The 13,640-nt window shown below is 42.1% G+C and overlaps 2 protein-coding genes across 2 annotated transcripts; both read left to right on the top strand.

Annotated features, from left to right (window-relative positions):
* Nucleotides 1-2,389: 2,389 nt before the first annotated feature.
* On the top strand, nt 2,390-6,413 carry LOC120661245 (probable hydroxyacylglutathione hydrolase 2, chloroplastic). Its single transcript, XM_039940009.1, has 8 exons — nt 2,390-2,581; nt 2,947-3,132; nt 3,835-4,038; nt 4,374-4,497; nt 4,936-5,036; nt 5,374-5,448; nt 5,525-5,623; nt 5,861-6,413. The coding sequence occupies exons 1-8, from the start codon at nt 2,504-2,506 to the stop codon at nt 6,005-6,007; spliced, it is 1,014 nt and encodes a 337-aa protein (XP_039795943.1). The 5' UTR covers nt 2,390-2,503; the 3' UTR covers nt 6,008-6,413.
* Nucleotides 6,414-7,952: 1,539 nt separating this feature from the next.
* Nucleotides 7,953-12,618, top strand: LOC120661244 (3beta-hydroxysteroid-dehydrogenase/decarboxylase-like). The gene is made up of 10 exons (XM_039940008.1): nt 7,953-8,453; nt 8,571-8,741; nt 9,583-9,699; nt 9,777-9,856; nt 9,943-10,141; nt 10,329-10,446; nt 10,893-11,067; nt 11,197-11,353; nt 12,040-12,106; nt 12,205-12,618. The coding sequence occupies exons 1-10, from the start codon at nt 7,989-7,991 to the stop codon at nt 12,354-12,356; spliced, it is 1,701 nt and encodes a 566-aa protein (XP_039795942.1). The 5' UTR covers nt 7,953-7,988; the 3' UTR covers nt 12,357-12,618.
* Nucleotides 12,619-13,640: the final 1,022 nt, after the last annotated feature.

Below are 13,640 nucleotides of genomic sequence, written 5' to 3'. Positions count from 1 at the left end.
TTGGTTGAACTGTGTCGATGATATATTTCAATGCATCCCACCACTCCATACTTGAAAAACTTGCATGAGTAAATCTACCATCTTCGGTATTCGCCCATTTGCTGTGTTGGAACTCAGTAGATGCCATCCACTGCATGAAACGATCACGTTTCCGATAGATGCTCTCTAGGAACATGTAGTTGGTTCCAAATCGAGTGGCATTCCACTTGACCAACTCACCACCGATTGCGTTCCTCATCATTGTATTCAACTGACCATGATTGTGTAACCAATTTGAAATTCGCTTGCACTGCTTGATGATAACACCATGTTCAGGCCTTCGAGCTATATCCTTCAACATCAAATTGACGGTGTGTGCTAGACAAGGTGTCCAAGCTATGTGGTCATACACATCACTTAGTAGTTCATTGCATGCTTTTTTGTAATTCGAGCCGTTGTCGGTGACTACGTGCACGACATTCTCCGGTCCAATCTCTTCCACCACCTTTCGAATCTCCTGCAATGGAAGACGGATTTTTTAGTAACATGACAAAACATACACAATGTGAATGGAACAGGTTGAGGGACTACCTTGAACAAATATGCAGCATTTTGAATTCTTCCAGTCGCATCAATAGACTTATGGAACCACATGACCCCATTGCAATATATCAAAAAGTTGATGACACTCATCCTCGTCGGACCAGTCCATGAATCACACATTAACGTGATGCCAAATAAGGGCCAGTCTTTCTGAAACTTTACGTACCTCGTCTTCAAGTCTTGCTCATTCTGATCAAGGTACTTGCCATCAATATCCCGTCCAGTGGGTGATGCGATACCTTCACCTGCAACCATATGAAAATCATAAGATACAAAAATGTAAGTTTATAGGTATCATTGCAATGAAAGAAAACTTACCCCACTTCTGTGTCTCCCTAACCGCGCTGATAAAGTATGGACTGTCAGCCTGTCTTCCAGGTACTCCTGCAATATGGAAAAACTTTGACCAAGCTTTACCAATAGCTTCCTTTGCGTTCTTACCCTTCTGCGTCCAGGAGCCTGTATCAATCCTTGTTTGTGTCATTCCTCTTCTCCCACCAGCTGCCAAGTTATAGTCCTCCACCACAGGACTCTCCCTCTGCGAAGTGGACTTTCGAAACATTCTCTGCATAACATTCCCCCTCGTCGAACCACTACCCCCTCCACGCTCATATGCACCTCCTCTCTGTTCCACCCCCCGTCGGAACTCTGCTTCCGCTCTCGATAGATCCATGGCACGCTGCACCTGAGCCTCCTCATCTTCTTCATCACCGGGATAGTTTCCCTCTGCTGCAGCCTTCTCCCGTCTCAACCTCTCTCGGGCCCGGTCAGCAGTTGCCTTCTTTGCCCTATCCAACTCACGCTGAAAGAAGTCCCGCACATCAGGTGGCACATTCCTGCAATGGATCACCTCTGCCCCGCGCCCAGCCAAATGTTGTTTCAATCTAGTCGCACCACCTCCTCCTTTCTGCGTACGACAATAGTTACATCGCCATCCGGGATAAAGATTTTCACCGTGTTCCCACACAACATCTCTGCTTGCCATTGTCTATCTGCATACATGCACAACAAAAATATATCATCTAATATTCTTACTCCTACCTAAGTTATAGTGTCAAAAATCATCTAATACACCTAAATTAAATCTAGCTAAAACCTACTACATAGTGCAAAAAATCATGTAATATAAATAAATCTTCCCTAAATTCTAAATATACCTAAGTCATACACCTAAATCCTAAAACAAAACATCTAAATACACCTAAATCCTAGGGAAAAAAAAACAAACCTGACCGCGGCTTACCGACGCTAATCGGCGGTTTACCGCCTCCCCATACCGGTAAACCGGCCTCCCCGGGCGGAAAACCGGACGGGACCGGTAGATCTACTACCGGTCCGGCTTACCGGTGAGGGAGACCGGTTAGCCGGGATCTGAGAGCGGCTAACCGGCCTCGAGCGGCGGGCGGCGACTTCTGGCGGCGGACAGGGGTCAGTGAGGGGGGAGCGGGTGAGGGAGGCGCTGGTGAGGCTTCGGCTGAGGGACACGCGACGTTAAATAACCTCTGCCGCGCGATGGGCCTTAATGGGCCGCGGTTTTTTTTTCTTTTTCTTTTTTTATTTAACTTATAAATTCCGAAAACCATACTAAATGAACGAATTTTGGAGAAAATTTGACACCATTAGATTCATTGCACCTTGAAGTATTTTTAGGAATTTTTTGGGAATTTTTCATTTTTTTGAATTCAAATTTAAATTTTGAATTTGGACCGGTTTCATACCGGACCGAACCGGTACCGGTCCGGACCGGTTTGACCGGTAACCGGTCAAACCGGACCGGTTACCGACGGTTCGGTTAACCCTGGTCCCAACCCGCCCCTCTCCCGTGTCTCTCTCCTCGCTCCCCACGCTACGCATCGCCTCGTCTCCTCGGGAGCCGGCAGCGGCGCAGCGCCCCGCGAGCACGGGAAGGGAGGGAGCGGGGATGAGGATGCTGTCGAAGGCGTGCTCGATCGTGGCCTCCTCCCTTCCGCGCTGCTCCTCCTCCTCCGCCGCCCCCACGGTCGCCCCTCTCTCTCTCTACCCATCTTCCTTTTCCGCGGGGGTCCTCGGCGGGGGTTCGGATCTGGGGTCAGGATTTCCGTGGGCGCGCGTTGCCGCGGACTGCAACTGCCTCGGTTCCAGCCAACGGAACTCGGCTGTTTCGCACGCCGGCACCTGGCTTCCCGCGTAATCGCGAATGCGCCCAGTCGTTTATCGTTTCTGTAGTTGTCCCCTCTGAGGCGATGGCTCTAGCTAATTTTTGTGTGAATTTGCGCGCTATGAAGCGGGATTAGTGTTTAGCCGCCGTAACATCGCTGCGTCTGTAGTTCTCCGCGAGTTCTTAGTTGTGAGAGAAATTTTGGTCTGGTTCTGTTGATTTTGCAGATGAGGGGGCAGCCGTCCTTGCTGCCCAGCGTGCGGAAGCAATGGCTCGGGAAGCCCCTGCTGTACGGAATCGGCTCCCTGTTGGTCATGCCGCTGAGGACGCTGCACGGAGTAGGGCGTGTGTTTGGCGCAGGGAGGTTCCTCTGCAACATGACCAGCGTCTCATCATCCCTTCAAATTGAGCTTGTAAGTGCTCCTATGCATACCCAGGAACCGAGCTTTTTATTTCAGACTTAACGTCGCTGATGTTTGCATAACACTTATCAATGTAACTGCCTCGTCGCTGTATTGAAATAGGAGTGCTCTGCAGGAGAGAAATCTGCAGTCAAAACAGTCATTTCGATGACTTTTGAAACTAGTTTTTATGTTTTTTCTTAGGATTGGATGTCATTGCTTTGTAGGAAGAAACACAATGTCATAATGCCATTTTTATCTGAAAAGAGCTCTTATTCATGAACAGAGGTCTCTCTTATTCCTTTCCATTCCATCATTTATTCCTTCACTCATGCTTGGCTTTTCATTTATCCTCTACCTAACCACGATGATATGGACTAGGCACCTTAGACTGTATCTTTATGACTGACATTGTCAAGCATACATTGGTGGGCCACATAATGTGCAAATCATTTGGTAATAGCTTCTTCCACACAGACTGGCACCCTTCATAAAATGGAAACATAAAGAAACTGCAGGCATTGTCACAAATAGGGAAACTATAAAAGAACGAGAAACAATTCATTTTCCAAAAGACTTTAGTTATCAGTTTTTAGCACAAGCTTGTTTCTCTTTACATAGTACTCTTCCTGCTACCTGAAGATTTCTTGTAATTCAATCATATTACTGAGCGTCACTATATATTCATCAGCAACTATTATTGTTTCTGTGCAGGTACCATGCCTTCGAGATAACTATGCATATATCCTGCACGACGTTGATACTGGAACAGTTGGAGTGGTGGACCCTTCTGAGGCTATGCCTATTATAAATGCATTGGAAAAGAGAAATCAGAACTTGACCTATATACTGAATACCCATCATCACTATGACCATACTGGTGGGAACTTGGAACTGAAGGCAAAATATGGTGCAAAGGTATAATATTTGGGGTCTTTCAGTTCTTCCATTGTTTAGCAACTCTGAGACAGTGCATGACACAATCAAAATGTATTGTTATGAGCTGAACTAAATTCTATAAGTCTACACTCAAGGATGAGCATACAATGAACTTTTTTATATTGCCATCCATTATACTTATCAGTAATGTATCTGTAAAATTCAAGCTGATTAATAATTTACAAGGTAGCTGAAGTTTTAAATCCAGCAGATAATAATGGTTGTCCCTCAAGTAGTCAAATACATAATATGAAGTGTTGATAGATATGTCATCTGCTTTCATCTTCTAACAATCATAAACATTTTTTAATTAGGTTATTGGTTCTGAAAAGGACCGGGATAGAATTCCTGGCATTGACATCGGTCTTAAGGAGGGTGACACATGGATGTTTGCTGGTCATCAAGTTCTTGTACTGGAAACTCCTGGGCATACATCAGGTCTTTAATTAGAAATTTCTTCTAACTCATCTATGTTTACTCTTTTGTTCAATTTGAATGTTTCAAGTGCAACTACTGCAATGTACACAGCTTCTCATTACATCATCAACAACAAAGCCTTTTAGTCCCAAGCAATTTGGGGTAAGCTAAAGGAGAAACTCATATAAGCCACCAACAAAAAGGGGGAAAACTAATAAAATATGAAAAACAAAAAATGAAACATGAGTGGTTTCATATTAGATGGGAGATATATTTGCATTAACATTAGGAGAACAATGTGGTTCAGTTCATGGAAGCTGTTAAAATATGTAAGTCGAGCCTTGTTTTATTTCTTAGGAAAAAGCAAACATAGAATATACATCTTATCTTTTTTTTTGGCAAAAGAAGTTACTAATGCGATTTCTTTCACCCAGCTGACTATTCATGTATTTCTATCAGGTCATGTGTGCTATTATTTTGCTGGTTCTGGAGCCATATTTACAGGTGACACTTTGTTCAGTCTATCATGTGGAAAGCTTTTTGAAGGGACTCCACAGCAGGTTTGTTTTTACTGGCTTGCAAATGCTTCCATATTCATGTATATTGTTGTAAGATACTTAAAATTCTGGGATGTGTGGTTCATGTTTCCCACTGGACTTTGTAACAAGCTAGTTCTGTTGTAATTGGGACCAATACGCATACCTGTAAACAATGAGCAAGTAAAATACATTATATGAACCTGAAATGTTAAAAAAAGGACTTCTGAGATGTCGGACTTCAATCATTTAATATGAATTTATAAGGTGAACTATTTGTAGTTTTGTTGATCATCAATGGCTCAACGCATTTTCCTTTTGCGTAGATTTGTGTGACCATTTTATCCTTATCTTACTGCAGATGTATTCCTCACTTCAGAAAATTATAGCTCTGCCTGATGAGACGAAAGTATACTGTGGGCATGAATATACTTTGGTCAGTACTTTTTCATTTCAGGTCAAGAAATTACTGCACTCCCCCGCCATTTAATCCATAATGTTCCTCTCTGCAGAGTAATTCAAAATTTGCCCTGAGTGTAGAACCAGGAAATAAAGAATTACAGGAATATGCTGCAAATGTAGCTGAGTTGCGCAATAAGAATATACCCACGGTAATATGGCTTATTCACAGTCTTCGTTTGATAAGCTAATGCTTCTTAAACATAAATATTATACATTTATTGCTTTGATTACTTAATAAGTCCTTGATTCCATCTTTCTTGTGCACATTTCTGAAAGCATGATGCGTACAATATTACATCGATGGGATTACTGAATGATGCATAAGTGGATGGTGGACCATATTTCCACCTTTTCCCTGACTTTAATCCAAGTTTCATGTTTACCAGGTGCCAACAACAATTGGGAGAGAGAAGCAATGCAATCCTTTCCTGCGGACCTCCAATCCAGAAATTAAGAGAACTCTGTCCATTCCAGATCATTTCGATGAAGATCGTGTGCTTGAAGTTGTCCGTCGAGCAAAAGATAACTTCTGACTAACAAAAGGAAACTCTTGTGACATGACCAATTATCTTGTTAAAGTTCGGACAAAGAAACACCTGAAACACAAGAAATGTAGGAAAGAAAGGTATATAAGTTTGGGCTTAGATTTTGAAATGCTTCGGCAAAATTGTGTCGAATGTATGTAGCTTGGGCAGTGCTTGTCTATAGCAGCCAGTGATTTTTTTTTGTCTACTGCAAATAAACATGTTCTGCTATCATCTACGTTGTAAAAAAAAATGTGAGTTAGCTGTTCGATAGTTAATTTCAGTTTTTGCAGTTCAATACATTATTAACTTTGCTGTGTTTGTATTGTCTTGATGGTCTGTTTGGCAATGGTGATTACTCGCTGAATGTACTGATGATGTGACATTGCATGAATCCATTGAATCTTTGAAGCCACGTGAATCCGAGTTCCCATTGCAATGCTTGGTACTGAACTTCTTGGCTGTTTTATACGGAAGGTACATGCAATGAGTCCTTTGCTTGATGGTGTGAATGCAAGCTTGGAGTTTACGTCACATTTGATAAAAAGTTGTGATCAATCATCAACCATTCTCGATGTGATGCGTTGCCGAAAGAGGAAGCATAACACGAAGTGTCGTGATCCTGGCAATCTGAACAGCTTTTAGGTGTTTATGTCACGCTTAACTCTTGGCCCGTAGTATGAAAGCTTTTCGCCGACGACCAAATTGTCTAAATTGACAGTTCATCCCCGAACCAGCCAAAAGTTGCATCAGTTTAGCTATTGTTTTCACTGAAAGCATGGGGCAGATTAGGGCATGTTTGGATGTGTTGAGTGATAAACTTTAACATACATTAGTATTTATTAGTATTTATGCACGTGCTAAAGTTTTTTAAATCTTGGCTAGACTTTAGCCAACCACATTAACACTCTCGTTTGGATGAGCTAGTGCTAAAGATTAGCACTTTTTTCCATTAGGCCAGTCTCAGTGGGAGTTTTATGGAGGGTTTCATAGCATTAAATATTATCAATTTTGCTGACATGGCAAGGAAAGAGAAGGATAGAGTTTCATGGGATGTGAGGAGAGTTTCATCACAATGAAATTCATCTGGCACGGTTACCTAGTTCCTAGTTTAGGTAACTGTGCCAATGAAACTCCCACTGAAACTGGCCTTAGCACTTAGATCCAACCAGAACTTTACCCTTTGGCTGTAGAAAGAAAGCTTGATTCCATGAGCTGTTCGGTTGAGCACAGTGCATAGAATTTTAGCATTTATACACATGCTAAAGTTTTCAAATCTTGGCTAAACTTTAGCCAACCACATCAGCACATTTGTTTGGATGAGCTAGTGCTAAAATTTAGTACTTTTATCCATTAGCATTTGGATCAAAGAAAACTTACCTCTTTGGTTGTCGAAAGAAATATTTGTTCTAGGAACTGTTCAGTTGAGCACGGGGCACAGGACCAGGCTCTAGACGGGATCGAACCTGAATGCCTGACGCCCTGATGTACTCCAGGCTGTATGCCCTGATGCTCTAGTTTTTCACAGTGGCAAATCTAACTGCTGTATCTATACGTGGCAAACAAAATTATAGGCGGTGTTTAGATGTTTCGGTAAAAAAAATTGAAAGAGAATCTTGTTATTTAGAAGTGTTAAATAAAATCTATTTATAAATTTTTTTGCACGAATGATTTCTAAATCGCGAGACAAATCTAATGAGCCTACTTAATTATTGCAAATCATGAATTAAGTAGGTTCATTAAATTCATCTTCCGATTTACAACCCATCCATACAAAATATTTTATAAATAAATTTTATTTAATACTTTATGTGTCTAAATATTTGATATAACGTTTTTAGTGTAAAGTTTTTTTTATCGAAACACACCCTTAATTTCAGGAAAAAGAAAATCAGCTGGAAAAGACACGAACGAAAACCCCTTGTGCCCCCTCCCCATTTCGCTTTGTCCCCCACCTCCGTCCCACGCTCCCACTCCCACCCCACCCGCGATGGCGACCGCCAAGGCCGGCCCGACCCCAGGCAAGCCCGCCTGCGCCGTTACCTTCGGCCGCTCCACCCTCCTCGGCCGCCACCTCGCCGCCGCGCTCGCCGCCTCGGACCGCTGGTCGGCCGTCGCCGTCCTCGACCCTTCCCCTTTCCCTCCCCCACCGCTGGCTTCCCCCCTCGTCCGCCACCACGCCGTCGACCTCTCCGACCCCGCGCGTCTCGCCTCCGCGATCGCCGGCGCTGCGGCCGTCTTCCATGTGGACGCGACGACGGCAGCCGTCCCTGGGAGCGACGGGTCCTTCCTCTCCCTCCACCGCCTCGCAGCCGAGGGCACGAGGCGGCTCCTCGCGGCCTGCCGCGCGGCCGGCGTGGGGAGGGTGGTGTACACCGGCTCGGCCGACGTGGTGGCCGCCGGCGCCCGGGATGTGGTCAATGCCGACGAGGACTCCCTGTCCTACCCTGACAAGGTGTGCTGACTCGCGACATTGCATTTCCTCGGCGTGATCCGATCGATTTTGGGATCCTTGGTTTTGGAGGAGGTGTCGTGGAGTGATCGGTGCATGATTTTTTGCTTGTGGGCGCAGTTTGGGAACGCGGTGAGCGAGCTGAGGGCGCAGGTGGAGATGATGGTGCTGAGTGCGGACGGGGTGGACGGGGTGCAGACGTGCGTGTTGCGCCCAAGCAATCTGTTCGGGCCTGGCGATTCGAGCCTGGTGAGGTTTGTTGCTGGATATGCAAGGTCTCCCTTGGGCAAGGTATTCCAAACTGAAACTACTGGTTTATGTTCTACAGTACTACCTGCCACCACAATTCAGATTTTGGCACCTCTATTTCGTTGTGGGAGAACTACATATAATTGAAATCGATTAAGATTCTGTCTTGCGTGTTAGCATGGTTAGTGAACTGAGTGGAGCTAAACTACATGGATGCAGTAGGTGTTATTTATAGCATGGAGTTTTATGTGCTATAATTGGTAATTTGTTGAATATACATAGAGCTTTGCTGTAGAAACCTATAAATTTTCCATCCCAATATGTGATCAAGAATTATGTTACCATTCATATTGCATTTCTGCTGTTTTTACCATTCATATTGCATTTCTGCGGTTACAAGAGTATGCTAGAAAGCATGTACAGAGTTTGTACTGGTTGGTGGTAAACTGGTAATTCTTCTAGAATTTCTCCGTTTTGTTGATCAGTAGTGATTCGAGATCATGAATTCTTGGTTGCCATTTGAATTAATGGATCTGCTAGACTTAACATTACTCTCCCAGTTGGCTCTGGCTAACATCTCTTAGTAAATGGGGTCACTTATGCAGATGATATTGGTAGCTGTAATCTTTCGCGATTGTAATGGACCTAGAGCAGTCTTGGTTTATGTGTGGGATATGCAATGTGGATTTCTATTTTCTTTCAATTAGTAGGATCCTTTTAGCTGATGCAGTTGCTTCCACTGCATCTTCTGGAGAGAAAATTGCATATTTGCCGTTTCCACAACTCCAATCTGGGATTTGCTATTATAAAAATATGAACTGCAAACTTTCCGCAAGCCTCATTGATCTATGAAATACTAGCTTTCTTATGCAGTTCCTTTCAGTTTGTAATAGGTGGTGGCGGTAACATGTCTGACTTTACCTATGTGGAAAATGTGGCCCATGCCAATATTTGTGCGGAGCAAGCCTTGTGTTCAAATGCAGTTTCTGTTGCTGGGAAGGTACATTTTTACAGATAAAGATCCATGTTTCCACAATATTACTTTTACAACTAATTCTGTGCACCGAACTTTTACAGCCTTTTTTTGTCACCAATGATGAACCTATGGAAACATGGGAATTTATGAACTGCATAATGGAAGCTATGGGTTTTCAGAGGTATTTCTTCCTCCCTCTTGGCCCCTCTCTACTCTTTGAAGTCAAGTCGTGAAGTTAACATGTGCTATGGTTTCTCATCCATTTAGGCCCAGGATTAATCTTCCTGCCAAGATGTTATTGTTTGTATCCCTGTTCTCCAATATGATTCATCACAGGCTTGGTTTTCAAATGTTTTCAACTCCTCTTCTGCATCCAGATACAATATACTTCTTGTCACGCACAAGATTTTTTAACACTTCAAAAGCTAGAAAATTACTTGGGTACTACCCAATTGTATCGTTGGAGGTGAGCTTGTTTCTTTTCCTTGCTGTATTGCAATTACATACGTTCCCTTTGATCATTTGTGGTACTCCCCATCTGTATTGCTGCATATATTTCTCATAAAAGGGACATGAGACCTCTACAAAGACCTTTTGTTTCTTGCAATGCAGATGTTGATAGCTAATACATTCTAATGTTTAACATGTATCAGGATGGAATTATGAGAACTGTGGGGTCATTTTCAGAATTATCAGACAATTTGGGCTTCTCAAGGAAGCAACGCTCCTGTGGACCATCGAAGGCAGATAAACTGCTAGGAAGTGGAACAGGTGACACAATCCCTCTTCTTTAGACAAAAAAATATATCTCATATTTTTCTGCTTTCCACCAAACTGAATGAACAAGAGCCTTGGAAACAATTTTTGTATGCAGTTGTGTAGAATTCTTTTCACTGTTCGTTACATAGTGATATACTCCCTCCGTCCCAAAATAAATGCTCATCTCGTATTTCGAAAAGTCAACAAATTTTAAGTTTGACTGTATATATAAAAAATAATATTAACATTTGTGTCTCTAAATAAGTTTGTCATGAAAATATATGATGTGATTAATTTAATGATATTTGTTTAGTATTATAATTGTTAATATTGTTTTAATATATATTTGGTCAAACTTTAAAGTGTTTGACTCCTCGAAGTGCGAGATGTGCATTTATTTTGGGACGGAGGGAGTATATATCTTCTTTCCCTGTTGACATGTAACTTTTCTAATACAGCTGCTGATATTCTTCTTTGGAGGGATGAAAAGAGAACCTTTTCATTTGTGACAGTATTGTTCGTGCTTTTCTACTGGTTCCTGCTTTCAGACAGAACTTTTGTCTCGTCGGCTGCCAAATTTCTTCTAGTGACATCCCTTGCTCTTTTCATCCATGGTGTGCTGCCTTCACAAGTGTACGTATTTTGGTTGTTCAGCTATCTTTTGAGTAGACTAATCTGATGTGGGTGTTTCCTACTTCACTCACAAGAATTCTGCAGTGTATTATGGTTGAGTACTGAAGTTGAGCTCCTATTGCATTGCAGCTTTGGTTTTACATTTGAGAAGGTTACCTCTGATCATTTTGAATTATCACACTCAGCATTGAGGAATTCACTTATGTGCCTGGCTTATGCATGGAATGGGAGCATTCATAAACTGAGGGTTCTAGCAGAAGGCGAAGACTGGAGTACCCTTTTAAAGGTTGGTGTTCAGCTTTATTGAGAATTGTCCCCTGGATGCTTTATGGCATTAGAATACCCAATTTGATGTGTCATTTTACATTAGGTGCTACCTAATAAGTTTGGGCTCCTTGAACCCACATTTGGCATTTGAATTTGATCTACTCCGGTGTTTGCTATAAGTGGTCTAGGTCAAGCATATTCATAAACCGTGTTTTATGTTTCTGACAGTTATGCGATAGGTTCAGTTGTTTAACACATTTTAATATATGCAAACTTTTTTGCATTACTGATATTTCTGCACTTTTTTTTGTCTAAAGAGATGTATGTGCAGTCATGTTAAGTGATATATCTGGGGTAAACTGCCTTCATGTATCTAAAATACACTGTTTCTTTCCTCATGTTTGGTTAATGTTTGTAAGCTACTCAGTCTGGTTATTGTTAGAAGCTATCATCTATTCCATCTCAGTCAGTTAATAACTCATCCTTTTTAGATAATCCTTCTTGTCTAGTGGTGTTTAGAAGGATGCACAAAATAGTGACAGGTTTCCGCGACCAAAGGATAGGCTTTATTGAAGAAATTCACTGCAAATCAATAACGGATCCATAAATGCCAGGGAAAATGTAGCTGTTGGTGTAACAATGGTACAGTTGTGACAAAAAAAGTGTTTTATAAATGATTAACCCATAGTTTCTTCTGTGTTGCAGGTATTTGCATTTTTGTACAGTGCAAAGCTATTGTTGAACTTTCAATTCAGAGTGCTGTTGGGTCTTGGTAAGAGATTATATTTTGCCACTTACTAAGTTGTGCTCAACTGTACATTTACTGCCGTAGGACAAATTTATCGTCCAACTTTCTTCTCCTGCATGCAGTACTGGCATCCTTGTTCATCGTCTTCATTGTCTACGAACAATGCGAGGAAGAAATTGACAGCTTGGTGTCAATTGCTTCTGTCAAAATCAAGTGGCTAATGGACAGAGTAGTCGATCGTTTGCCAGCTTCTTTGAAGGCATATATATCCTAGAGGAGACATCCATGACCATGACCTAGTTATGCTTTGTTGCTAGAACACATTTGACATACTCTTTGAAGGTGTTGCTGCCATTGCGTTTGTCTGTAAAAAGGCCTTAGTTCTTTTATGAAAAGGCCTTAGTTCTTTTATGCTAACACATGTTCTGTTACAATTTACCCAAATTTGCTTACTGCTGTATTAGAATCCGTGAGTTGACATGCAGCAAGATGCTATGCAAAGTGTATTGGTGGTGCAAACGTCGCTCCATTTGTTATGAGATTTCACAACGTTGACTAGCTGCTGTGTTTTTCAAAAAAAAAAAGACTAGCTGCTGTGTTTTGTGCTCACGCATGGTCTACTCGTACTAAACGATCAGACATTTATGTGTTCCGTACTGAAGAAGTTTGGGCTCTCAGGTGGGGCGGGATCGTGTTGGAAAGATTGGGCGCGTGTATATAGTGCAACCAAGTCCATGGGTGGTCAAGTAAGAGTTAGTTTTGCCAGATCCGAAGATTCTCTCCAGGTTTTTGTTGTTGGTGTGTCAATCAGAAGATGTGGTTGGCTGTTCTTTGTTGTGGGGACTTCGACCCCTTCTTTCGATCTATTCTGTACAAGATCTGGTTTCTTCAACCCTCTGTTTTGGTGGTCAGGGATTGCAAACCTGTGTTGTTTGGGGTGTTTCTCCCAGCTGATGTTCTTTGTGCGGTTGCTAGATCTCATTGCAAGCAGCGAGTGATTTTTGTGGTCTTCAAAGTCTTGTGTGGTGATGGCGTTTGCATGTGTCTCTTTCCCTTACTGTCGCTTCAGTGTATTCTTCAAGCTCCGGTGGACGACGAACAATCAGATGGAGAAGACGACCAGAGATCTCTTCGATATAATTTTATTTTCTGTATGTCGTCTTGTGTTAAGTTATCCTTATATTGTACTACTAATTATTTTTCTTAATATGAATCAGATATGAGACACTTTTTGATGTCTTTCTAAAAAAAATCTTGGTCTATCTTCCTCTCACGTTGTTCATGCTCGTATCGTTCATCTTCCTCTCCCAATAGGGTTGCCACATTGAGCCTTGTTCCATAACGTGCCACAGTCCAACAGAGATATATGTTTCGATGGCAATTACAAAATTAATGGTTGAGAAAAACTGCTACTCCTATGTCCGTTGGCATAATAAAGCAAAAATACAGGAATCGTGAGTACCACACACAAATTTGAATATCATAGAATGCATAATCTATCATCAGTCTCTATTAACACGCACTAAAGTGGTGTAAATAACCAACAATCATAACTCAG

The sequence above is a fragment of the Panicum virgatum genome, chromosome 2N (assembly GCF_016808335.1).
Source record: "Panicum virgatum strain AP13 chromosome 2N, P.virgatum_v5, whole genome shotgun sequence".
NCBI classification, from domain to species: Eukaryota; Viridiplantae; Streptophyta; class Magnoliopsida; order Poales; family Poaceae; genus Panicum; species Panicum virgatum.
This window is presented reverse-complemented; position numbering and strand designations above follow the sequence as displayed.